The sequence below is a fragment of the Falco cherrug genome, chromosome 1 (assembly GCF_023634085.1).
Source record: "Falco cherrug isolate bFalChe1 chromosome 1, bFalChe1.pri, whole genome shotgun sequence".
NCBI lineage: Eukaryota > Metazoa > Chordata > Aves > Falconiformes > Falconidae > Falco > Falco cherrug.
The window spans coordinates 89,475,095-89,502,564 of NC_073697.1; the positions used below are offsets into that span (position 1 = coordinate 89,475,095).

The 27,470-nt window shown below is 46.4% G+C and overlaps 1 protein-coding gene and 1 long non-coding RNA gene across 3 annotated transcripts; one reads left to right on the forward strand and one right to left on the reverse strand.

Annotated features, from left to right (window-relative positions):
• Positions 1-1,945: 1,945 nt before the first annotated feature.
• GGT1 (gamma-glutamyltransferase 1) lies at positions 1,946-13,548 on the reverse strand. Of its 2 annotated transcripts, XM_027814103.2 has the most exons (13): positions 13,289-13,548; positions 12,516-12,643; positions 12,192-12,281; positions 10,975-11,167; positions 9,656-9,813; positions 8,612-8,761; positions 7,958-8,094; positions 6,921-7,108; positions 5,984-6,111; positions 5,018-5,130; positions 3,841-3,954; positions 2,596-2,780; positions 1,946-2,507 (listed from the first exon to the last, which is right to left on the reverse strand). In XM_027814103.2, the coding sequence occupies exons 1-12, from the start codon at positions 13,546-13,548 to the stop codon at positions 2,637-2,639; spliced, it is 1,803 nt and encodes a 600-aa protein (XP_027669904.1). In that variant the 3' UTR covers positions 1,946-2,507; positions 2,596-2,636. The 2 variants fall into 2 exon arrangements, with proteins under 2 accessions (XP_027669904.1, XP_005445301.2); XM_005445244.4 differs by having other exon boundaries at positions 1,946-2,780.
• On the forward strand, positions 8,093-25,049 carry LOC129736391 (uncharacterized). Its single transcript, XR_008732916.1, has 3 exons — positions 8,093-8,364; positions 9,805-10,620; positions 12,294-25,049. It is a non-coding gene; the product is annotated as an uncharacterized LOC129736391 (long non-coding RNA).
• Positions 25,050-27,470: the final 2,421 nt, after the last annotated feature.

Here is a 27,470-nt window from a genome sequence, read left to right on the forward strand (position 1 = left end):
TGCCAAAAGGGGAAACTGTGGTAACGTTAAACTCAAGAAGAGGGGAAAAGAGGTGACCCCCCTGCGTTCATGATTTGAATTGCCTTTTAAGAGTACAGCTCCCTTTCACGTCAGCTGGAATCGGTCATGGCAACACGTCCTGTTCTCCAGACCCTGCACTGTAACACGCGGCTGACACCAAGCCATTCTGTCTCTGCTCAGAAGCAGAGGGAGCAGGTGGCTGCATTCAGAGGGGTGGGATATGAGCAGGAAAAAGCCTTTTCTTGTAGCTGAGACATTCAGACAAGCCGAAGGGCCTGCACCATACAAGCAGGAGGTCATACAGTATGAACTGTGACATCTGCCGATTGACATGCAGCCAGCCTGAATGCAGGGTGAGTAGCAGGATGTGCTATCAAAGCAGGTGGCAGCAGTGCATGCACTAGGTACTGCTCTGTCCAAGGGAGAGAGACATGGATAACTACAGCATGCAGAAGTAGCCATAGCTGTTTGGGTTTTTAAACATAGGATGTAAGAGCAAGCCTTAGCCCAGCTGAGTTTAAACAAAATCAGTCCTCTGTAGTGATACTGCTAAAACAAACAAACAAATCCATTCCTGCAGAGTCAAGAATTCAAATGCATTTATAAGAACAGTTTTCAACAGAAGTGTTTTTAGCCATGGCAAAATCTGAGCTTTCCATAAGGGAAGTTTTGTAACATAGCTTATAAATAATAGGGGATTTTTCTGACTATTCAGGAACGTAAGTAACACTGCTGTACCACAAACGGTTAGAAGCAACTCAGCAACAGTTATTCAAACTTGTTTCAGAATCCACATTTATCCAACAGTCGCTTCCCAGAAAACAGTTACCTTCCAGTTTCACCACATTTATCCAACAGTCATTTCCCAGAAAACAGTTACCTTCTAGTTTCAGAGCACAAGCTTCTTCTGTTGTAGTTCAGACTTACTACAGTGACTAAGGTTTCAATAAGCTTATTTTCCTGTGGAATTATTTTGTTTATTTCTGAGATCATGCTTGGCCAAGAAAGAGCTCAGCTAATCCTAAGCCCAAAGGGCCAGGTATTTCCAATAAATGGCAGCTGATGCTGTTCCATACACAAACTTGTATCAAAGCTTCCCAAAATGGCTTGCAAACTGAATTGAAACACCAGCCTGCCACTGAGTGGTATCTGCTGGATTACAAGTAGAAAAGTCAAAGTCTCAGTTCAGCTATAAAGGGTACAAGTCGGGCCCCAAAACAATCTCATTCTTAAAGGAACACAATGACTAGGTTATTTACAATCACTGCCTTATTTGCACCTAACACCACATCATCAGTAACAGCTCAGGAAAAAGAAGCACAGAGCACCTCCCAGACAGCTTCTGCTAAAAGCCACTCGGTGGCAGTGATACAAGCAAATGTATACATCAAAGTTGTGACACAGATTTAAGCATGGTCACTTTATCACTTTATTCCTTGAAACTAGACTCTCCTCAATTACAAAAACTACCAGAAAAGAGGGTGCCTGATGCCTAACAATTCAGTATTTCATCTTCTCTTCAATGCATTCCATATTTTAATGTTCTTAGAAACTGTCAGGAAGTTTCTACAAGCCAAAACACCTTCATGCATAGGTACAGGCACTCTTAGCTGTTCCGTATCAAATACGGATTTCTGAGAGGTCATTGATTGTCTGATTAATGGTAGCTTACCCTCAAACAAGCGTAGCTGCAGCGTGCCCTTTTTTTAGAAGTTTCATTTCCTCAGACTCTGGTATTTCAGGACAGCAGTATGACGTGGTAAAAGGTAAACTGGAGAAAAACAAGTTTGGTTTGGATATTTAACTGTATTTTTTACTCATAGCTTTGTCAGAAGGAGTGAAGAAAAATGACCTCAGGAAAGCTTTCATGTAGACTCTCACCATCCCTTTTCACAGTAGCAACCGTGCAGGCAAGAAAAATTTATGACTCCATATTTATTTATTTTAGTTGTGCTCAGAGTTTTACAGGTAGCATCTTCCCTTTAGACCTTCTCAACAGAAATATAAAAAAGTTTGAAGCCATTTCCCCACTCATCTCCAACAATCAACTGAAATGAAAAGCAGAAACATCTTTTGTTAAAAGAAAGAGTGGTGAGTTTGTGAAGGCTTATCCCAGTCTAGAGCTGGGCTTCCTGCTATGGCACAGATCTATTAGTTTGTAACTTAGAAAACCCAGTCCCCAGAGTCCTGTAACTCCCATCTACTCCACAGGAAACAAATCTCTTCTCTAGCAGCGACAGGGACATTCCTGGTAGCTGACACTGTGCAGGGGAAACACTTCCTGCAGCTTAAGTGAGCTGGACCTTCTTCGGAAACTCTGGGAACCCAACCTGTCTTCATGGGATGGAGAGGAGGCAGGGAACAAACTCTTCAAGGCAGAACAGACTCTTCAAGTAAGTACTGCATGTCCTGGTAGACATGCCTGTCTTAGCAGACTGCTGTGGCATGAGGCACTTCGGTCATGGCTGTAGAGAACTGTCCCAGCTCTGTCAACAGAACCACAGGTAAATTTGCTCTTTTTCCTGTGAGAAGTCCCTGAGTTGCAGACCTAAAAGATCTTCCCCCCAAACACACCTCAGTGTCACTAGACCACTGAAAAAAGGAGCCGAGCCATGTCAGTAGCCTGCAGGGAAGCCACCTTTCCGGGAATCGGAGGCTGCAGCCCATCCTTCATCTGTCCTGAGAATGGCCTGCACAACCGCACCGCCGCTCACCCGTGTGGTATCGTGTTTTCTCTTCTGTAGTTGTTCTTCTATAGCCTGGAATGCAGAAGTGAATGAGGACAAGAGGAGAAAGAAACTACACACTTGCCGTAGTCTGCGACCTGCATCCTCCATGACCACCCAAGCGTCCAGTGCCTGTACTAGATAGGTTTAAAATGACATTATGTGCCTCCTCTCCCCTTTGCTTTCTGGGATACCCTGCTTTTGAAGAGGTGGAATTGAGAAGATGCGACATTTGTGCTGCTCAGTGTGGGCTACCAATACTACTCCTGATCTCAGAGCATTCTGCCTCAGATACTCATATAACAGCAGCCAGAACTGATGGATCCTGTTTGGGAACGGGAGAAAACACAGGACTTGTAGAGAGCAGGGCATCCTCCCCAGTGCAGGCAGGTATCTCAGCTGTTACCTTAGTAAGAAGCTTATTAAAGGAGGATCTTCTGCATAGTTTGAGGAAAACAGCCTTACACAGGAGTGTTTTTCCTAATATAGAGGCATGGGATATGTACAAAGACAGCATGTGCCTCAGGCCTCTGGGAGTGTAATTCCTCAGGGTGAATGAAGCTGCCAGCTCAGGCAGTGGTATGCAGAGTGAGGAAGATCTTGCCATCAGCTGTCAGGCTGACAGTGCTGCACAGAGACTTTTAACTGTGAAAATATTTCCAAGTTTGTTCTTGGGTCCCTCTGCATGTCCTCCCTCGCTAGCTCTGTGCCAGTGCTTTGGGACTCATTAGGAGGTTGCACAACAGGACAAGAGTTTCCTGAGGGTCACTGGATCCAGACTGCTGAATGGTTCAGAACCTAACGTGGTTTTCTATTTTGCAAGTCCTTCAAGCCAAGCAACACTGCAAGAAGATACATTACGCTCAGTTTCAGGTATAGGTCACACTTGAAAGTGCTAGGCTGCAAACCCACGTGACTGAGACTAAAGGTACACTTTGAACAGCTTATTGTGACCCAGTACTTGACCTGTGCCAGCTTTAACACTGCTCACCTAGAAACATTTGGCAAAGCTTCATGATTTTCCACAAGTGCGTGCCTTCCCAGTGTTAGGAACCCAGCCCATACAAGAAATTCACACCCCCCCCAGACAAACCTCCTCTACTTGCTGCTCAAGCTCTGTGATATTGGGAAACAGCTGATCGTGAATTCTGGGCTCTTCCACTGCTTTCTTCACATCATAGCCAAACCAGATGGAATTGATGATCGTCTGTGAGAAGCAAAAAGCCTTAATGTTAGTCACTTGTCTTCAAAGAGGCCCGACCCTTGTAGCAACATAGGCAGAGACGTCTGAAGGATGTTCACCAGTGCAGATAAAAGGTGGCTCCTGCTGCTTTCAGCAGTTCCTCTCTTGGCTGAGCAAAACACAGGTACATTGCACCAAGTCAGCTTTTATACGCCTAGAAGGGTTCCCACAGAAAGAGACCGTGAGTTACTAAAGTTAACACAGTAAAAGGATCAGATCCTCAAGCCATTGTAGCTGGATTCACACGCTATGATTAAGCCTGTGCTGGCTTAGACACGCAGCAGTCACCCCAGCAAACACACAGCTATGGCTACCTGCTACTGCACAGCTGGCTTCCTTAAACCTGGCTCATCTCTGCGTGGTTGAATTGCAGGTTGGGTCTGCTGGCAAATGAAAATAGCCTCAGGATCAAGGGCTCAGAAAGCTGCTTGTAGGGGTTTTTACCAAGACTTCTCCTCTGCCTCAGTAAGAAAGCAAGATCTAGCCTGGGGCTCTGGACTGCTGCGCGCTGGCACAGGGGACAGCTTGCTCCTGCAATCACTTTTGGGCTCGCTGGGCATTTGAGTGGCTGTCACAGCAGCTCACAGAGAGCCTGCCTGTCAGATGGGCCTCACACCGTGCCTGGCCTAAGTCCCTATTTAGCTTCTCTGTGACTCTCATCCAAAGTTCAGGATGTTGGATGGGAGCGGCTCTAAACTCGATAGAGACTAGTTCCATCAAGATCCAAAGAACAGAAGTCAAAGCTAAACTGAAGTCACAACACTTCTAAAAGTGGTAAGAACAACTTGCCAAAGAAAAGACCTGGAATCACTGAAGGAAGTCATTTAATAGCAGAGCCTTTGTAGGTCTGGCAGGAGTTGGCACTGGAGGTCCGGCCCTCAGCAGGTCAGGCAGGAACCTCCCTTTTGGGCCCCTGGCCCACAGCAGGGAGCCACAGCCACGGTCATGTCACAGGTGGAGACTGCAGCCCCTCCCCCACCTTGTCTGGCCCCAGCCTTCTCCCCACTTTGCCCATATCATCACATACCAGTGCTGTTGCTGTAGTTATTTTTGTTCCTCCAGAAGCACCAACCACCATCCTGACCTTTTTCATTTTATCCACCAAGATGGAAGGGCACATAGAGGACATTGGCTGTTTACCTGTTGGGGACACAGATGCAAGAGAGACTCAGCTTTCCACCTCCAGCTTACAAACTGCCAGCTACTGCCCCACGTCTAAACACAGAGTCTCAGTATCCGCCTTCTTGACTCAGCTCACATGTCTCGTTCAGCCCTTGGGGATCCCACTATCCCCTGCACTCATCTTCTTCTTGCTCTTGCAATGCAAAGCTTAACCCTGGTCCTTCATGCAGAGGCTGAAGGTGCCTTCTTCCACAGTCCTGTCTCAGCTGGGGTGATGCAGATGCCTGCAGTACACCATGGGACTTCCCTTCCTGTCCTTCCTCTTCACTGTCCCTCTCCAAATCACAGGGTACAGGAGGGCAGCAGAATCCCAGCCCGCTTTAGCAGCAATGAGACAGGTCTGCAGGAAACAGTAGTGGGGCAGGCAGGTTGCCTGGGTTAGGTACACGAACTGGATCTATCCAAAACTGCCCTACAGCTCCCAAGGCAGCACAGGGAGAAGGCTGGACAGTGCCATCTAACACTCTGCAGTCAGCTCCTGCTGCTGCCTCCCTGTTCAAAGAAATCTTTTGCAGCCCTAAGTAATTTCATCTGATGTGTACTGAGCTCCCTGGGAAAGGATTTCTGGTTGTCGAAAGGAGGTACACACAAGAGCTTTTCTGTAGACAGCCTCTCCTCCTTCAGCATGCACCAGGGCAGCTGGTTGTGTGCTTTTGGCAGGGATGCCAGGTGACTTTCATCCCTGGCCTCTGCAGAAACCCCCAGAGCTGTGCCTGATCACAGGCATGCCGCAGCCCACCTTGCAGACACTACAGCATTAGTATGCAAGATACAGCCAAACGACTGAGTCGGGAAGGTAGTTTACAGCTACCTGGTGCTATGAAATTTGCTGGAGAAGGAGGGATCCCAAATCCATTAATTATGTAAGGTGAGCTGAAGTCATCCATCTCGTCATTAAATATGATTCCACTCATGTTGGATCGCACATCAGAGCCAAAGCTAGAGAAAACAAGTTGGTGCAGACATGTCAAAACCAGAGCAAATCCAGGAGCAGCTTCAGGTGAATTACTGCAATGTGAAACCTGGGATTTGATTGGAGTAACTCTCTACTCCCTCCTGTTGTAAGGGACATTCTGGCACCCCTTGGGGGAAGGAAACAGTTTATGAGTACACAGCTACACAAAGAGGAAAGGCAGCCCAGAGCCCTGCTGTATGGCTCCCCTGCATGGACCCTAAGGGGAAAAACAGCACAGCAGCTAAATACAACTAATTCCCCTTCCAGCCGGGCAGTAATGCACTCCATTCAGGGGCAGAATAGCTCAAAGGCTGGCACATCTGGGAATGAGTCTTGCTCAGACGTGTCAAGCTGGAGACATTTTCTATAGACAAAAAGAACCGTCACCCCCCAGCCTCAGGCCATATGTGCACAACACAGCTCTTCCTGACAGCCCTCAAAGCCAAACACCACACTTCCAGGCCAGCTGTATTAGCTCAAATTCCTTCCAGAAGCCTAGAGAATCACAGCCAGCAGCGATACCACTGCTTATGAGAAGATCCGGATGCAGTGAATATTTTCTCGGTGGGAAAACTCAACATGAGAGAGGACACATCTTGCCCTCTGACCCAACCACACAGGCCTTAGCATTAAGAACTGACCTGCAAGCTCAGCAGAAGAAGTGCCTATCAACAGCGCTACTCATCACTACCCCACCAGAGAGACGACAGTTCAGTGATGTTTTATACCAACCACAGAACCACCACTAGGAAGATGGCAAAGGCCTACACGGAAGTAATGTCTGAGCTCATACTATTGGTTGATGGTGCTGGTGGCGGACACAGCACTGCCATCATCAGCCACAATGGAGAGGTGGGATGTACCGGCATTATCTCCAGTGTAATATACTGGCTCATAGTAGTCAACTGGATGGGAGGTGTTGTCTGTGATTTTCCTCCGGAGACCATCCGCAAAGAACTCTGACGTCATGTTTCTGATCGCCTGTCAGAGAAATCCAATGCAGTTACTCAGCAGATTAAGTTTAAGAGACACGTGGTTATGAGGCTAATATCCAATACTTCAGATCACAGAGGAGTGGCAAATCCCAGCAGTGAGGCTACAGTTTTCCAGCAGGGGCTTTCCTCCTCCTTGAAAGATGGACATTGTACCAAAGAGCATTCTAAGCAGTCACAGAAGCAGCTGTTACAATGCACCCCTTTAGAAGGAAGTTTATCAGCAGCCATTACTGTAGATCTATGGAAAGCTGTCCCCAACACTGCTGTAAGGCGTAGGCAAGCAGTGCTACTCTTGCTTCAGAGATGAGAGGAAAGGGATCAGGCTGAGAGGACTAGGCCAAGACAAGCTCTGTACGTTGCAAATTTGTGTCCATCAAGCTGGGCTGGGCTCAGATCCTGCTGCTTTTGCAGATTCACAGAAGTAAAAGCACAAAATGCAAAGTTGGGGAAAGCGGGGTTCCTGCCTCACCCCTTCCCATCCGCTGGTCCATTTACTATAGGCAGGACTGTGGTTACAGAGCCACAAGGATGCTGGGAATGTCATCTAATGAATAAGGCTTCAAACACTATGAAAACAGGGAGGGCTAGCCCTAAATATACTCAAAATGCTCCTGGTGAATTGAGGACTTTGCTTTTGCTTACAGCAGGAAGGTTTCCTCCATTTATATCCCTCACAGCTCAGCCATGAGTCACATAGGACTTCACGTTTTGATTCAGAGTGCCTGTCAACAGCAGGTGGCACAGAGCACCCCTGACAAAGTTTAGTCACCCAAGAACTTTTAAGTCATGATCCAGTCAACCTTGGTTGCAGAAAGAAAAGGCTTTTGCCAGGTACCTCTGTAATGTTGACAAATTTTGGATCTCCCAGTAAAGTCCTCTTGGCATAGGCAAAGCGAAAGGCCTCCACAATGCGGTGGTAAGTCAGGCCTTTCTCCTCCATGGTTCTGATGCTGTCAGCAGAGAAATTATATCCTGGCAACAGAAGACAAATGATTGTGAACGCAAAGGGAAGTACACAGTCAATGGACCACTAATAAACCTGTGTCAAATGATATAACCTTGAGGCCCAATCTCCACAGAGAGGCAGTCACTGGACCATCCTAATCTCTGCATGGAAAACACAGGAGCTACAGGAAGAGTAGTTTCGAGCACTGTGGGAATCACCAGCAGGATGTGTACTTGCAGAGATGTTTTCCAAAGGAGCCTGAAGTACAAGTTACTTTCCACCCATGCAGGGATCAGGTAAGTGCCCCAGTCAGAAGCATATTTTTCCTCTCGCTCCTGTATTTCAAGCGGGAAGGTGACATCCCTGAATTTACAGCAGAAGAGGAATGTTCCCGCATCTCTGATCCCTCCTGGGGTCTTACGACTTCTCACCTGCTGCTGGAAGGCTATCGAGGGAGGCCCAGCTCCCAAAACAAAAAAGGCATTGTCTTTGGAGCTCTCCTAGCTCCAGCTGCCTGCAAGGTGCTGCTCAGTGGCATCTCACCTTTCAGTATGTTGAAAATGAGGGCTAGCACTGGGCCGCTTAGGGGGGCACTAGGTGTGTAGAGAGTAAACTCCCCAAGTGTGATCTGTATGGGGTCTTCAATCACTGTTGCATTGTAGTCCTGCAGGTCATCCAATGTCACAATGCCCCCTAGAAAAGAGAAAGAAACTATAGATGTGGGTTTAAGTGATCGCCAGTGGGAAGGGGAGGTAATAGCCCATCACCATGCATCACAGCAAGGACAGGAGGGAACACAGACAAATCTAAAAAGTTGCAAGGTAAAGAAAGCAAAGATGGGTGCACAGGAGATTAATTTATTCCTTGATAGATCCAGCTGAGGCTCAGATAGCCTAAGCTTGAAGTTGGGCTGATTTATGGCAGCCAAAAATCTGGTGATCCATCTTTTTGTTACAAAGGACACCAACAATGTCAGGTAACAAAACGTCCTTAAGAGTCCTGTTTACAGGAGGAGGATGCAGCTTTTGGGTGCAGTTGCTTTCCGCTACCCCACAAGCAAAATAATTTGTGTATTCCATTGCCTTTCTCATCAGAAGGGGGAAGACAGTAATTCACCACCACAAATAGAGCCAGTAATTGACTTACTCATGTGAGGTTCGCTGAAGCAAGCCAATGCTAGCTAGTAAGGCTAGAGTACTACCGCCATCTAGTGGCACAGAGCGATTACACAAGCTCAGAGTTTACAGGACCATATATGTAATGTTTCAGGTAGAAACGTGCTGGATTCAGGCTCTGTAAACAGCTATATCCACTAAGCTCTATCCAGAAACGCACAGACTTGCTAGACTATATGGCACAGAAATGCACAGTTTATACTATCCATTTCTGACTGAGTTTCAACTGCATCCGTTAAAGCACCAGTGGCTTCTCTTGGGTGTCCTGTTGCCACAGATCTCAGAGGCAGCATTTCAGGCAGCAGGCTTGACCTGCTTCCAAGGCTTCTGCAGGTCACCGGCTCCTCCCTGGATGCTGGGCTGCAGCAGTCAGGTCACTCATGCTGTTTTGGAAAGACGTCCTGTTTCTCACCTACACTGTGGATGTCATCGATGATCTGTTTTGCCAGGCTTCCTGTGTAAAAGGCATCTGCTCCTTCACTGGCTATAGTCTCGTATGTGTTGGCTAGTTTAGGCATCTTGATGATATCACCCTCATGCAGAATTTTCCCTCCTCTGCAGAACACTTCGCTAACAGAGAAAGGAGATTGAGAAGATCAGATCTGAGAGACACGTTCAAAACTATGTGTACCTGTACCAGCTGACATTGTACTTGAGTGTTCACGCTAGAGGCTTCTTGGAGAGAAGAGAACCTGCCTGAGCCATGCCCCAGGGGTCCTGATACCTCACGCTGGGACACAGAAGTGAACAGCGGTTTCTGACCTGGGATTCCACACTGCTCAGGATTTGCTCAGCGAAGCCTGCAGGAGGGAGCGTCGATCTTTCTCACCAAGGCAGGCCACCCTCCCTACCTGCCCAAGGGGCCAACAACTGCCTCAAGATGCCCAGGAGGGGCCTCAGTCCTTGAACTCAAGCAGTTCAGTTCAGAGCACAGACTATGAAGCTATGAGGCTCAAAGCTTCCAGTGAGTCCAGGAGAATGCGTTTCAATCCCTGTTTTTCAGAGCACTTTGAGGTAGACAGTTTCCTCTCTAGCTCCCTCATCATAGGTCATGAATGTGCTGCTGTGGACCTGCCAGATGCAAGTACAGGAGATAGGCCCAGGCTGTACATCCCAATTGGATTGGAAACCAACCTGCAGCTGGCAGAGATTTTAAGGACAAGAGAGGATTAAGCATGATCTCCAGTAGACACTAAGGGTTTGGCTGTAAGAAGAAGAAGCATTTTAAACCCTTCATGTTCACAGTTATTGCCAGAAGTGGATGGTCAGAGGCACTGCTTGAGGAAGGCTGACTGCAGAGTAAGAGATGACCCAAATTCCCGCTGCCTGACAGCAGAAGAGATGTTCAAGGAGACTCTGCAATTGCCCCAAACGCAGGTAAGATTAGCTTGGCGCATTTGCGGCATGAGGAAAAGCTGGGGATTCAGAAAATATGCTGCCATCTGACAGATTTATCCCAGCATGTACTCTAATTCCACCTTTGCTCAGACAAATGGATCTTAAAAGCAGAATTTATCTCCCTTTAAAGGTCAGGACTGAACATTCCTAAAATTGGCCACATGATTTAGCACTTTCATGCAGCTGGAATAATATCAGCAGGTACAATGAGTACAGTCACTGGAGGGGAGGCACACTCCTCACAGACGCTACATTACACAAACACAGAGACTTTTCAGCCAGGATGCAGTTACCCCAAATTTCTCTGTACAGAACAGCAACTGCTCTACCTACCACAGCGAGGGATTCCTTTCAATTGACTCCTCCTTTGATTTGATGGCTGCTGCAAGGCCTTTCCCAATAGGGAATCCTTCTCTTGCCAACTTGATGCTGGGCAGAAACAGGTCTTTCCATGCCAGTTTGCCATGACGTTTGTGAGCCAGTTCATACCCACGGATTTCTCCTGGAACAGCAATGGACAGTCCTCCTAGAGCAAACGAGGAATGTATTAGTCTTCTACAGCAAGAAAAGAAAGCAATTAATGGAGTAGGAGGTAGAGCAGGCTTCTCTGTCAGCCCTGTTTTCAGGCAGGGATTATGTCCGTGTCTACTATGACCAGCTCAGCTCATGCATATGATGCTAAGAGAATTATTCTGTCTGACATTTATGCCTTCATATTCTGGACTGTTGAAACACCTCTATCCTCTTGCTGGTAACTCAGGTTTTTGGGTCATTTCCCCTCAGTAGGCTCTGTACCACAGAAAAGCTGCTCAGAACACAGAAGCTATCATAGCTGCCCGCAGTTTCCAGTCCTTCGGAGGACACGCTACAGTAAGAGGACGCAGACTGTGTACACACTTAAGCCAAACACTTCATTGTAGCATTGTAACTACAATTGCAATGGGCTGATTACTACATTACACAGTGGTGTAGCAGTTCGCGTCAATCTGTTTTTACTGGCATCTTCCAGAAGTTCAACACACTTCTCCAACCCCCTCCAATGTGCTGTCCCTCCTTGGTTACAGGAGTTGCCACGAAGAGAACTAGTTAGTATTTCTTTCTGGTTTTCCCTGAAAGGAAATTACTACTACTTCTTCTTTGGAGCCCCTGAACCCTTAGTTAAAGCTACCACAAAAGATATTTAGGGAGGACATTTGAACTGAGAAGAATTAAGTTGATCCACAAATATTTATTCAAAGAGGTTGGAAAGGAAAGATGGCAGATACGGAACAGGTCATACTCAATGCTTTGGATTCACCTGCAATTTCATGAAGTGAAAAGCAGGAAGTGCTGAGGTGACCAACTAGTTTGAAGGACCTTATTTTTAGCTTCCTTCTCAGGATGGAGTTTGCAGATTGTGTACAGTAGAGGACATTTCTAGGTGAGCAACCCTGTAGATATGTAAGAACCTAACCATAAGAAATGCTCTTAATTTAGACATGTCAGTAGCAGCTAATGTCGGAACTATGTGCCCCCCCACCTCCAAGGCAGCGAAACAGCCTTTTCCATACCTTTCAGAGACAGTTGTGTGTTGTTCCCAAACATGTCCTCTGTTGCTCTTTTTGGAGCCACCTCTCTCGCATTAATGATTTCCACTTTTCCTTTAATGACAGAGCAAAGAAGATGGTGTTTAGCTCTGGACTCAACACACAGGCATGGTCTCTGCTGAAGAAGTCTGACAATGTGAGCCAGTTTCTTGGAAATTATTTTGAGGACAGTGTGTTCCCCCAGCAGCTGTGAGTCAGTCTTTTACCTTCTCTCAGGTAGCATAAATCACCTGCTTTACAATAACAGCTCTCAAACGGTTCCAGATGTGTGTGGCCCTGGTCCCTTACCTGTGCTGCTGTAGATGGTAAAGAAGAGGCCCCCTCCAATGCCCATGCTGTGAGCATTCATGAGTCCTACGCAAAGCAGAGCTGCAATTGCAGCATCCACTGCTGATCCACCTTGCTGAAGGATGTCCCTGTGCAGCAGAAGAGAAGGCATTGGATGGTGACATGTTACAGTGTCTCAGCTACCTGTGAGCAATGGATTCATCTCATCAGAGCAGCTGTGACAGATTCTCTAATGCACATTTGTCCAGACCCAGACTATAGGTTCCTCAGAAGTAGGAAGTTTTGAGCTTTTGTCACCTTAGAGAACAGATCCTAATGGTCTAGGTGCAGACCAGATCAGCCCTCATTAGAGGCACATCCAAACTAGCCTGAAAACACTGTGATGTATCAAAGCATGCATGGGGACAGGCATCCCTGACACATTCATTACACATGAGAAATGACAACTCTCTGAGGAGCCTGAAATCTGCAGCACTTGCATCCAGAACTGGAGGACAGCTTGATAAATGGTTTTTAACAGGAGCTTGAAAAGCATCTCTTGTTCCCATTGTTCATGCAACTAGGTTCTTTGCCCGCTATGTTGTCTTTGAGCAACTGCAGTAACACTGGTCAGGCAGGGTAAAAGCCCAGGTTTTATTATGGCCCCCTCTTTCTACGGGGAGATTAGAGATTATCTGTGCTGGGCAACGGCCAGGCTTGCACCTGGACATCGGGGAAACAGTCTTGTGCAAGAACCGTCAGAGCTTACAAGTCACAGCACAATTAGCGGGTACCTTCCAATTATCGAGCACTGCCCTGCATCCGTAGCCACAGCTGCCCTCTTGTAAGTGTGTGTGTCCCCCGAGTCAGAGCGCAGCCCGAAGAAAAGTCCCAGGAACAAGGTGAGTCCCAGCAAAGCTGCAGCCAGGACTCCAGCCACCACATAGCGCTGCTTCATCTTCCTGTGGGAAGAGACAGGATTGTCAACCTTGCTGCCTCTGGGGCACATGGGAACTAGGGAGCAGATGATCAGGCACAAGAGCAGTATTTTCATCTCCCTTCTTTCATATCCACTGCTTCCCTCCTCCGAGCCTTGGCAGCCGCCAGCTCTGCACACGGCAGGGCAGTTTGGGAAGGAGTGGCCAGGGGAGGTGCAAGCCCAGTTCTGGCCTTGACGGTTACATCGGGGTGATGTCCTGTTTTGAAGTGGAGTATCAAGAGGGGAGGGGATGTTCAAGATGTCCTGCTACTGTTACCTTTCAGTGGCAATATGACAACTGATTGCTCTTTGTGACTTTATGCTCTGAGGATTTTAGATGCTCAGCAAGCATTTAACTTACTGCTGTGTTTGACAGGACAGGGGCCCAATGTCAGACTGGATTTCATCTAGCTGCCAAATGAAGGCAGCAATACCAATCAGAGACTTTTTAGCAGATTCCCCCCCCCAGCACATGCTGTCAGGCCCTTTGCCTATATTTTGTAATGTGATGGAGTCAAGGACGGCATCCCACCCACGCCCTGGAGGCAGGCTGGCTTTGCCAGGTAAGCAGCCATCTCTGTTGACCTCTTCCTCCCTACTTCATAGCCACACAGTGAGTCTGTATATAGGACTTCTTCCCATCTTTCCAGTCCTTGCTTTTTAGCAGGTTTCCACGAGTTCCGAGATGCAGGCAGTGAACAGCTGCCTCCTCCCCTGAAGCTCTCACAGAGGGTCTTTCACATATTTCCTCACTCAGATTCATATCAAGACCTTTTCTATGGGCATTGCCAGTACCATTTCTTTATGCCCCTGCCATCTCTGCACAGAACAAATGATCCAGTAACTCCAAAGCTTTTACCAGCTTCCCCTTTACCCATTACTGCCATCCTATTTGCAGAGATTTCTGCTGCAGTGAGCACCCGGGGGACTCCTGGGAGCCCTTTGCTAACAGTTCTGAAGTGCTACAGGACCAGTAATGAAAAGGCCCCAAACCAGCAACTATCACTTGGGTGAGAACCTGTCTTACAGCAGGTGGTAACCTGATACACCAAAAAAGCAGATTTGTAAGTGAGAAGGGAAATCCAAGGAGCAGAACATAATTGTTGTTAGTCGTGGCTCACATCATCTTCAGAGGAAAATTTTTTAAAAATATTAATATAATCTGCTTTTAAATACCATATCTGTGAAGGAGTCTCTGACCAGAAAGTTATCAACGACCAGTGCAAAATACATCTTAGTCATCAGCAAGCAACCTTGGCCAAAGCTATTTGGCACACCCCAGTGGAGCACCCCCTCCTGTTCAGGGTCCTTGGCCAGAGCACCCTTCCGATCAACTTGCCACTTCTAGAGGGCGACGGCCAGTGCTCATGTCTCCACATTTCCCAGTCCTGCAAACAGCTGCTCTTGGAATGCACAGGGTTACAGTTCATCTGTGACTGAGCATAGGACAGCAAGAAGCTCTTGGGCAAGCATATTCCAGATACATACCAGGATGAGTCAAGATCTACTGAGGGGATGGAGCGTCACTGCCACCTTGTTGGGACTGACAGTTCATGAAATACAGCTTGAACAGCTACTCTTTGACCCATTTCCTTTCCCATTTACGGGATTGTTCCAGGAAAAAAGACATGAATCCATCACATTGCCTTCAGGTACCAACTTTTCCCTGTGTAGTGCAGCTTTGGGTTTTCACCGTGACTGCTGTACTTGCACAACAGCCAAGATGCCTTTTACCTCACTGAAGCATCCTCAAAGACGAGCCAATCCATGGCACTGTGGGTGAAGAGTGGATCCACCAACCCCCCACCCTCTGTGGATATTCAACAGCCCAAAGCACAGCAGCCAGAGCAGCACTCAGTGCCTTGCAGCAGCACACGCAGGATTAGGGAGCAGTGAGTGTGCCAGCACTGAGCTAACCAGAGGAAACAGGCCAGGCCAGGCAAACCAAAACTTTTCTCAGAGGGAGGAGATTTGCAAGCACTGCCCCCTCAACCTCACCCCCCCATTCCTGTTATTTAAGTTAGGAGATACACATTTGCTATCTAAGCCCTGTATCTGTGAGTCGCAGTCTGAGCACTAAAGATGTCCATCTCCAAGTAAAGCAGCTCAGACCAGGGTGTAAATCTACTGTATGTGCTGTTCTGTAAACAAATGTCAACTGAGGGCAGTAAAAGGTAAATGGATGAAACCTCCTTCCAGGTTCTAGAACTTGATTTACACTCAACTACTTTTAAAAGAGACCAGTGGCATGTTTGCAGAGCAATGACTGCGCAGGGAAACAGAGAAGCCATTATGTCCCCAACAATAGCTCACACACAGCCTCAGAGTTTAAAGACAGTTTTGTTTGTTGGCAGAGAGAGTTCAGCTTCAGCACTGGCAGTCTCCTCCAGGCTTCACAAGAAATGCCATGGGATCTTTTATCTGTGCCCCAGCTAGGCAGAAGGTACTTTGTTTCCTCTGAAGGCTGCTCTATGCCGGCTGTGCCGCAAGCCTGGGGTGTGTTAACCCATAGGCTCCTGGCTGGGGCCATGCAGTTCTGCACAGCCGCTTGCCTCCCTGCTGGGCTCCTGTAAGCATCTGCTGCCCTGTCAGGCAAGTTATTCTGAGAGCAGGAGAGGAGAAGGGGGAAACCCCAGATGGTATTTACTGCTCCCATCTTTCACCTCCTCTCTGGATTTGGGATGACACTCGTGAGCATCTCATAGACCCGTAAGAGCCCCACACGGAGTGCCCAGCTGCCCAGTGAGTTCGCAGGGGTGAGGGTAAGACACACACCACTGGGGGCAGGAGGAAGCACCCAGACTGCTGTGAAGAAGAGACAGATTGCTGGGCTCTGCTCCTGTACTGCACTGTGGTACCACGCTACCCTCTGGGCTGGGCCTCTGGGACCCAAGCGGGGCCAAAAAAAGTGAATGCTCTCCATAACACTGCATCTGCACAAGCTGTCAGATTGATCCTGCTAAGGAAGCAGCAGATGTACAAGTTGAAGATCTGCAGTTTTCTTTTCCTCAACAGCACAGACAGCAAACTCAGCTGAGGATAATCCTCTCCACCTTAACTGCCAGCTCAACTCCCGTAAGCTCCTTAACCTTTTTCAGGCCTGACCCAAGAGGGAAGCATCGCTTGCACAGTCCTTACTGCCTTCCTAACTGTGGCACTGCAGGAGCCAAATGAATTTTGTTTGCCATAAAGCATTCAGGAGATGGATCAGGAGCCTGCAGATATTCATCCTTTAACCCACCTACCCACACCCGCTCTGTGCCCTGGGTAAACACACTGCAGGAACAGCTGAGTTTTTGCACCAATGGTCTTTCTGAGCCTCACTGCGTCCCCGCTATGATTTATTGTTGGGAGCGAAGGAGCAGCTGCGGGCCACCGCCTGTGCTGGTTCCCAAACTATTGTCTGCTGAGCCTGGCTTGAACCTCCAGATCCCTGCCAAATGCAGGTGTTTGGAAGCTTGGCTAGCACTTCAGTCACACAGGGCTGCTTGGCAGCAGCAGCAGGTCTCCAGGAGAGAGGGGCTATAAAACCATTAAAAGCAATATGATTATTTCTCACTGTTATAAAGGTCCAACAGCCAGTCCTAGCCATGGAATTTAAAATGTAGCTCAACAGTCTGTTTTAATTTATATTAACAGAGGGGGAGGACCAGCAAGCAGCAGAGTTACGCCTGCACGAGCAACCCCACTGAGCTGTATTCAGATGTGTCACAGCCTTATTTAAACACACGATATTCACAGCCTTATTTAAACATGACACTGTTTTTTAAATAAAAGGGCCCCAGTGCAACAGGCTAGGTAGTATCAGGCAGGGGATACAGGGTCTGACATCTCTGCCAAGAGGGTTTGGGGTACACTGTAGAGATGAGGTACCTGCCTCAGTCAGGGAAAGCACCAGGAGAACTGAAAGAGGAGAAAGAGGAGAGGTACCAGCCAGAAAGCAGGGGAGCAAGAACAGCAGGATACCAGAGGATGACAAAAGGGTCCAGGTATGGTCAGGCACTGCCTTGTTCTTGAATGAAGTAGTGAAGGAAGCATCCACTGACAACACCTAAAACGTTAACCACAATCTTCAACCCAACAGGCTTCTGCTTTAAATCCCTCTTGCAACAGCTGCATACCTCGGCACCCACTCCTAGGATTTCCGTGTACTCCCATCCCCAGCCCAGGCCATTAGCTTTGAGACATCTGTCCTTCCTTTCCCCAGGCAGCACACAGTACGCAAGGACAGACTGGACATCTGAATCTTGTCACAGGACACAGGATATGCTCTTCTGATAAAACTCAAAGTCTAATCCATATTAATTATTTAAATATGGCATTGTTATCGGTAACAGTTGAAATAATGTTTGCACACTCTACTGTTGTGTAGAGTGAACTGTCAGTGACTTTTGAGTGAGAATGCACGTAAAGCAAACAGCTGCAAGACTGCCACAGGGCCCCCAGGGGTCTAAGCCAACAGAGGCCTCAGAAAAGCAGAACCAGGTTGCCAGCAGAGGCCCAAGGGCTGCTCACACAAATGTCCCGTTACTGATCCAGCGTTATGTGGCAACCTAACAAAGGTGCCTACAACCAATCACACAGGTGGAGCCACCTCTAAAGTATATATAAAACTCTAAGACAGCTACTTACACTAACAGCATACTCCAGAACTGGGTACACCACGTTGATCACTGACATCCTGTCTTGCTACAGCTGTAGGTGCTGTCTGACCCAAGGGCTGTTCCCAGCACCCTGCTGGGGGGCCAGGCCATACGGGAGCTCACCGGGAGCTAGTGTAACGAAGAAAGCAAATTATTGCTTCACCTGTGGGAAGCCCTTGCACTAGGAGTCTGTGCGCACACCCAGTTAGCCAGAAGACAGTTTGAATTTTCAGGTATAACTGTGCTAACCATGCATTCCGCAACTGTCAGTAAGGACGACAGCCAGCAACTTCTGCTTTCATCTGCAAGAATATCAAGGGTCATCAGCCTCTGAGCAGCTAATTAGCTGAGGTTATCTGCTCCAAGAGAACTTGCACTGAGAAAAATTAAGACAAGACCAACACAGAAAGTACACTGGGACTGTCCATGGCTACTTCTGGTGATTTCAGCGGTTCCTTCCACTTCAAAAGGCAGAAATGTTTGCAAGATTTGTTTGCTGGTCTGAGTTAATCATGTTGTACTTTGCTTATGTACCTGTTTTCTAGCAGTTCTGTAAGATTTAGTATGACTCTGGCTAAGTAGGGTCTTTGCCTATGCATTCTAGAGCACATTATACCTTCTCACATGCCAAATCCAAAGCTTAGGTTGCCCATTCCTCATCAGCAATTCCTTCATTACACAATCTACAGTTCTTAGGTTCTGGAAGGCTAATATATGCCATAATTACCCAAAGGTCAGGGGATAAACACCTTACACAACAAGGATTGTGTAAAGACTACGTAGCTGGAACATCAGACCTGCCTCCTGCCTACCAGGTCAGAGGTCTCCAATTACTATGGGGTCTTTGTATCTCACCGTAAATAATCCCAAAGTAGTGGTAGGGGGTGACCTGGTGCAGGCTGTACATAGCTTTACTCTTGGAGTGAACTGGGACAGCTCAGATGCAGTATTTCTACCCACTAACAGGTCTGTGTTAGCCCAAATGGCAGAAAACTTGGTAACTTTGTGAGTGATACCTTCATGCCTGCTCTTCTATGGCTTTGTTAGGAGAGACACAAACTTCCCGAGCACTCTCCTTTCGAGAGCAGCCCCACAAGGAAAGGGTTGGTTTCCCCGTGCCATATGTCCTGTACTCGCACACAAAGGTCTGGTTCCATATAAACCTCCCTGCATGCAGCCTTGCCCTGCGGTTATTGCAAGACATGAACTTATTAAGCCATTTAAGATTCTGATCTACAAGTTTATGTGCTAAATACTTTTCCCCTCAGGTCTTTTACTAGGATTTACAGTAGCAGTCACCAGGACGCCTCTGATCAGGACTCTGGTTCTGCAACCAACCACACAGGCAGACAGAATCTCCTATCAGGTACTGGTCTTCATGGTGACTAGCAGGCATTTTTTCCATAACTATTTCTACCTTTTCCACACAATGCCTTTAAACAAGTTATTAACAACACCTCTTGTATCTAAGGAAATCATTCCCAACGCAAGTCTTACCCAGATTTCTGTAGAAAACTGACTCAAATATTTAAGTATCAGCACAAGCAGATATTTTAAGCCTAGTAAATTCCAGGCCACACAATGAGACAAGAGATGTGTTCTGGTATTAAGCTGGAACTTAAAACTAAGAAGTTCTTGTCCTTATCCATCACAATATATTTAAGTTGAAGTCTTACACAGTTTTCATCTGCACCAGCAAGAAGGGAACTAAAGCAGAGTTCAGCAAAGCCACGAAGAAGCCCAAACAGGCTTCCAAATTTGGATCCAGGCACTGCTCCTGCATGGAGCAGGGGGACGAAGCAATCCCTGAAGAAATGCAGTTACTCCATTCAGCTCAGCTACAAGCCTTCCTCACAGCTAGCGCCTGTCCAGCTGGCCTGCACCCTGTGTGACTTGCTGCCTCCCTCCCCTCGGATGCAGGTTACAAGCCTTTAGCACCCTCTCTGGTAAGGCTGGCATGGAGGGCTCATGTGCATATGGATCAATTTTAAGGAGAAAGGCCTCAGTGAAGATCAGTGGTCCCTACTTACTGCTGTGATGGCCAGCCAGACGCTGAAGAGAACTGAGGGAAAAGTCCCTGAATAAAGCAGGCTGTTCCAGCTGGCTTTCAGGTATGCAGTTTACAAAAAGAGCTATTGTAATCGAAATCTGCAACTCCTCCACAGACACTGGGTTTTCTGAAGCCTAATGGCATGTCGTATGCTGTTCAATGTAGAGTAAACTCAGAGTTCCCTGAGAGAGACAATAATTTCCTCTTGAAATTGTTTTTTCCAAAAATACCTTTCATGTTTTCCTGCAGGAATTTTAGTGTCAAATCCAACATTTTTTATTTTAAGACACTTCAGCATAAACTTTGAAGTGAAAAAAGGCAGAAAGGGGGAATAAATGCAGAACAGCCCATTTCACATGGTTTTCACAGTATTTTCTAGTTGGGGACCTCCCAGAAAACCAGAACTGACAAACTCAATGTCAAAAATGCAAGTTATTAAAGTTTTATGAACTCATGCGGGACATCACTGTTACATTCCCTCCCAATTTAAAATCAAAATGCTTCATTAAAATAGTTCTATTCTCCCAACTGTTGCAAAAGATGTTTTCAGATGTTCTTCTGCCGTTAGACTAGAAGTTACTAGACCTGAGCTTATTCAGACTGGTTAGTCAGGTTCTATCATTTTCTTTTGGCAAGCTTTCATCTGATACATTAAAAAAAGTCCCAGTGTCCCATATTCTGCTAAATATGAAATCCCATACAGCACTTCCAGGCTGAGGGGACTGGCTTAATGAAGGTAATTTCTAATTCCTCCTTACCTCTCCAGAGTATTTGCAAAGTCCGTCCTGTCTTTTTGCACAGATCTTTATGTACTGATACCCTTTGAATATCCTTTCTCAAGCAGTGAACCCCTTTCTAGGGACAATACATCCTTGTAGCAGTAACTACGTTACTTAAAAGCTCTCTGAAGCGTATCCTACAACCTGATATTTGTACCGCTCTGCTCATGGAGATTAACTCATCGAAACTCATTATGTTTGAATTCACAGTACCAAAGGAATGCATAAGTAATCATTGACTAGGTGAAGAGTCAAGAACCCACATTTTAAAATGCATATTTTAGCATCCACAAATGCTGTATATCACCAGCAGATTCAGTCTGTGTTCTTGGATTGGGTTACCACGTAATGCAAATGTTAGTTTTGCCGCACCTCATCACTAGCTCTTAAATTCTCATTAAGCAACAGTGCAGATATGTGGTCATCTTAAGCAGAAGCGCTCCCATCTCCACATGGTCATGTACCCTCACACCACTCTTGCCTAACCAGCTGGCACCCTTGTGATTCAAGAAGTCTGGGTTTTAAGTGTGTCTGTACCTTGCAGCTTAAACCCAGACACCCTGACAGATTCAGCTGTGTTTACATTTCGTGGGAACAACCTCCTCTCGACCAAGTGTGAGCAAGTGCCTGCAACGTGAGGGCACCCGATCAGCTCATGTACCTTTCCTCAGCAATCATCACAGCTGCACACTACCTTAACGCTGTCATTGGGTTTATTTCCGATTAAAACTCCAGCTGCGATGACAAGATGCAGTGCCTGTTCTGCCACCCCTGCTCCCATAGCAGCACCCTCTGCCTGGAAGGATGGCAAAGCAAGAAGGTAGGGATGAAGAAACCTGCCTTCCATCACTAAACCTCACTGAGGCTTTTAAGCAACAACCCTACACGTCTGCTTGTGCCAATTCTAGAAGCATAGTTGCACCTCAAAGGTAGCAGCTTACCTGCCATTGAACAGTACAGCATAAACCCCAGGAGCAACCCAGACTTGAGGTAACGAGCTGCATTAACTGTCTTTGGACTCTAAGGACTCAGCTACTAAAGCTTTGGCCACTGCTGCTGTCTGTGACTTGCTAGCAACCTTAGACCCACCTTTGAACACCAGAGCTGAATGCCCATCTAGATAGAACACAGCACAGGCAAATCACAGCTTGCCTGAAGCATGGGCACAGCAAGGATACAAGCCTACATGTCCCAAGCCTGATTTTTAGCCAGGAGGCTGTCCTGCAAAAGCAGGATGATGCAAAGTCTGCCTGGATGCCAGTCAGCATGGCTAGGTGCTATCTCTTCACCTACCAGGATCAATCAGGTGGTTAATGTCTCAATTCCAAACCTGCCCAGTCCTTCTGCCCCACTCCAACCTTTGACACACCGGATCTTTACTTACTTGAGAAGGATGGTAGCTATACTACGACTCATTAACAAAATTTGGCCTAGCTCCAAGGGTAAAAGGTTTTGAGAACATGAGCTGTATTTTCTCTGCTTTAAAATACATCTTCTTTTCTGTAATAGCAACAAAATGGAGTTCTGTTTAACATCTACGCTTGGTAAAATCACGCGCCCATCTTTCAAAGAGGACTTTCAGATACTCCTTTCATAGCAGTGCATCAAGAGGGCAGGTCCCTCCAGTCATATTGCTGTAGTCCAAGAGATCTTGAGCAAAAATGGAAGCTTTCTGGAAAGCAGGTACTGGCACAGAAAATATTCTGCAAGCTCGGAAGGATTTGATGTATCTGCTGTTTCTACTGGCCAGTCTGAAGTGCACATTCAGAGTCCAGGCCATATGCAGTAACACATACCGCTCTTGCTGCATCTCATTTATTGATGTGAGACCCATGATGCTCCACAGAGAAGACTGTGACAGGAGCTGTTCCAAAACAACTATCCTCTGAAAAAGCAGACAGTGTGGAACAGTATTCTGCTCTCTGCCTCAAACGGAACTGCACTTTATCTGTCACACCTTTAATATTAAATGATATTTTATAGGGGAATCTAAGATGCAGTCTACTGAACTGAACCTTTTTCTTAATTTACTAACTCTATAGGTGTGATGGTGCCTGGTTTTATGCTTAATAGCAACTTCAGAACTATAAAACTATGTTCCTGAAGTAGGTCTAGATCAGAAGAGTGTCTCCCTGGCACCACATTTGTCTTGGAGGGTGCAAGGTCACACAGAAAGGCTGCTAGCTCTAAGAAATCCCCATTCTAAATCATAATTATCCAACTGTAACTCTTCACCCCCATTGCTGAAAGGCAAGTTTTAGACCAGTGAGCCACCAGAATTAAGCAAGTTCCTACGTCTTTCTTCAAGGGCAATGTAGTTTCACCTGTGGCACGTCCTTACCAGCACAGAGCTGGAACAAGCTGGATGCCCCTCAGCAGATCAGTCTTTCACTTATGTACAAGTAGAGTTGAGGATGGTGTCATTCTCATGATGAGAAAGTTACGAAACCTGAAGTTAGTGCTTCTGATAGGTGAACAGCTTGCCATGTGCAGGCTGTGCTATGCACAACTACCTAATTTCAGTTGTACATAGTCTTTGGGAACTGTCAAGTATCTCTGTCTAGGCAATAGAGAGTCCTGTTACAACTCACCCTTGCGTGTTTCAAGCAGCAAAGCCGCACCTTAAACAGCAATGCCATGTTTAATGCAGATGCATTGCTGCCTTGTTAATCTCCACATCTCAAGCCATTACAAAGCAAGTGCCTCTTGCAGGGCTTGCCACCTCTTTCTGTCTGTGATATTCACGGCATGGTCATCTTTAACATTCTCCAAAATTAGCATGCGCTATTACACTGAAACATGAGCAACAGACTGAAAACTCCATTTGTTCCTCCTCCTAGAGGAGTGCATCCATCAGCACCTGAAGCAATGCCTTCACAGCTTTTGTAACAGAACTTGCAGATACTATAAAGTATCAGGCAACCTGAAGGCGCTTCTGGGCCATTTTTATTTTTGCTTTTCCCTCCCCATCCCCTATTGATTTTTTCCATAGGACTTTCATGAAGCAACAACGACTCACACAACCCAGATCACGCAATCACATCTACTGTTCAGACTCCTCCTTTTCATGGAAGAACAGGCAATCCAAGGTCTCCATTTCCTGATGTTTTAATTAATGCATTGTTGGAATAGAAGCTGTTACAAGATGTCCTCATTTTGCAGGTTAGCTATTTTTTCCATGGGGAAGTCTTTCCTCTCTAACAGAGCCATGTTGCAATCCAATGCTACTTGACCATAAGCATCAAAACAGTATCTTGATTGCCCAGTAACAAACACAGAGATCTTAATAAGCATGTGAGGCTTCTTCCACTATATGTTTCCTTGCCGACACCTTGCTCCACTCTTCCGTGCATGGGGCAACCAGTGGAAGTTAAGTACAAGCTGCATGAGCAGCACGCAGTCCTCATTGAAGCTAAACACCACATAAGAAATACCAATACAAAAAAAGAGACCACTGCTAAAAAAGTCCTGGCAAACAAGTCAATGGGGAAGACTCTTAAGAGAAAAGGTACTTTAGGAACTGGAAAAGTTGCCTAGCATGCAATAGGTCAAATTGACTAAGAGCAGGGATACAACAGCTGACCTGCAGAGCTGAAGCTAAATAAGCAGATGTTTGCCCACAGCCAAAGCACCTCCTTCCCCTCCAGTGAGAGCTGCTTCCACTGCAACGCACCTGCTCAAAGAGGACGAACCACTAAACCCACATGCTCTCATTTTATGAAGTCTGGTTTCCCATAATCATCCACAGGTGCACATTACTCCCTGGGGCAAAGGTAAGCAAAATGAAAGATAACTGGTAAATGGGGAGTTTATTAACCCTTTCTTGCCAGCCACATGGCCCAGTTCTGGTTATATTCATATACCCACATAGGGCTGAAGTAGTTTTACTGGGACAGTGCTGCGGTACGACAGCTGACAAAGCTCCTTGGTGGCCAGAGGCGTTGTTGATTGCTGTGCAGAAGGAACAGTGATGTACCTTTGACAAAGGCCACTGGGATGCATTTAACGGGGAAAAGTTTGGATAAAACCTTCTGATGTTGTACTATTCTGACATCAAGAATTCATGCCGTTGCATATTAATAAAATTGTTATGATCCCAATGGGTTCTGATTCTTGTAAAGTGATTATAATCCTAATGATATTCCAGATGTAGAAGACAGATAAATCTAAAGGAGATGATGATTAAAGAGTGGTATAAAATACTCAAATGGATTATGACAGGTATACTGGTATGTAGATTATATAGCTTAGGTTATAAGAAAGCTCAGTGCAAAAAGCTATTTCCTGAGCTTTCCTTGAAAGGATATTCTACACCTTGTGTCATCTTGTTCTGCCAGATAAAGAGGACACATGCATGAAAGAAGTAACGGTTTACTAGCAGCATCCTGTTTTCCAAGAGGACTTTCTAGATTTTGATAACAAAGGATGTTAACCCTTATTTTCTATTTTCTGGTCAAATGACTTTCTGTAACAACTCTCTGTCAAAGTAAGCATGACAGTAACAAGGACTAATTCATTAAACATTATTTCATTTCAAATCCTATCTGACAATATAAATGCAAACCTTCTGCTCCTCCCTTCCAAAAAAGGTGACTGCCCCCTGTTCAAGGACTGTCATCTTTCATCACTTTTCCTCAATTAATTATCTTTCTGCTACCTAGACTCAGTCTTTACTCATAAATTTTATGTCAGGCTCCACAGTTTCTAAAACCTGCAGCAGTCTGTACCATTATTTATCAGCTTTATGGAGCCCTTTCATCTTTGCAAAGCCTTTCTGCCAGGCCACCAAAGGGACTGTGTTCTTGCAGCTAACAGACCTGCCTTTCCCTGCAGCAGCCAGCAATCAGCTTAGCAATGCAGTCCCACACAGCTTCCCCTCAAACTCACCATCCTGGAATAAAAGAGGGGAGAGAGCTACTGAAGGAAGAGAAGGGGAAAGAAAAGGGAACAACATGGGGGAAAGAAGAAAACCTAAACTGGTGGAAGGGAAAAACAGAGCAAGAGGGAACAAAGGAGGCAGACAGGAAGGAAAAAAAAAGACTAAAGAGCAGGAAAGCAGGCAGCTAAAGGGGGACAAATAAATGATACCCACTCGGAAGGCTGGAGGCTTTCTTCAGTTTAGCCTGACTGCTGCAGTTGGACCTATCCTTCACATGCACATTGAAGCTCTTAGATCACAAAAGAAGTCTGAACTTTACTGGTGCTCTGCAGAAGTGTTTATTTAATGTTACTGCCATAGCAGTTAACTGTTTTATGGACTGTAGAGCACTGGGGGGACGATGACACACACAACACGACAACAACCCACAAAACCAAACAAAACCCCTAGATTCCAAAATAATAAATAAACTCACGACTGCATTCACTGAAGAGGTTTCCACAGATTTCAGCAGATCTTGGAAAAGTGCTCAGTTTCCAGCTGAAAAAAAAAAAAAGTGTAGCTACCTGCTTTAATTCACCTGCTTTTGCTAGACCAAGAGACTACAGATAGATGAGTGTCTTAATTGCCATGGAGCTGCTTTGAGTAGCTTTATCTCTCCTGGAGTAGCCATGATCTGACTCCTGCTTCTTGTGGACAGCTGGATCAGGAAATGCAGGCCAGGACTGGGACCTTTAGCTGGATGCGAGAGAAGAGCCCTGGTCCCTCAGAGACCATCTTTAAAGTGTTGGGGGAGGCTTCAGCACAAACGAAACAGCCATAAGGGGACTGAGTGGGTTTTCAGTGGGGGATGTTATACCTCTTCCACTAGATAGGTAACCAGAGCTATTAGATTCAGCTTTAGTAATCAGCATGAGATGGAGATACCACAGTGTAAGAAACAGCCAAGAGCAGGAACAGATCTTTGTTTCCCAAGCACACGTAGGAGAGGACCATTATTTCTGTTCTGGTAACATGCACTCGGCCTCCTGGGTGATGTTCTGGTCCTTCACGTGTCTAAATATTCATTTTCCTGGACAGAATCTGTTCCTTCTCCACAAATACAGTTGCCCTTGGTAGTTCCTTGCAACAGAAATGTCTTTACAAAAAATTAAATGTGGCCTGCTTGGTTTTTATTTCAGGACATTTCTTTCTGCCTCACAGGCCAGTTTCCCCACATGTGACTAATCCCCTGACATGCACTCTGCAGAGTGCTCTCCCTGCTCTGCATCAGGAGCTCTGTTCTCTCCCACAGCATTGCCCTTCCACTCTGCTTTCTGGAAGACACTCCCAGCATCATCCCATTGTCCCTGCAGCTTTTCTGGCTCTGCACCTGCCTCCTGGCCTTCCCCCTTGCTGCCAGGTAAGAAACGTGCCAGTGCTTGACCTCCCATCCCAACACAGTCTGCATTTTCCATTACCACTTAGAAGCACAGAAAGATGTGGAAAGAATAGGTATGCAAGATCTATGGATTTCAGCCCACTGCTTAGATCTAGCTTTCTCTGAAGAGGACTACTTACTTACCAGCAGGACAGTGGCTTAAGTAAGAATTTCTCATCTCTAGGACCCCAAGAAATCCGCCTTCCAGTGTCTGTATAGCCCTGAA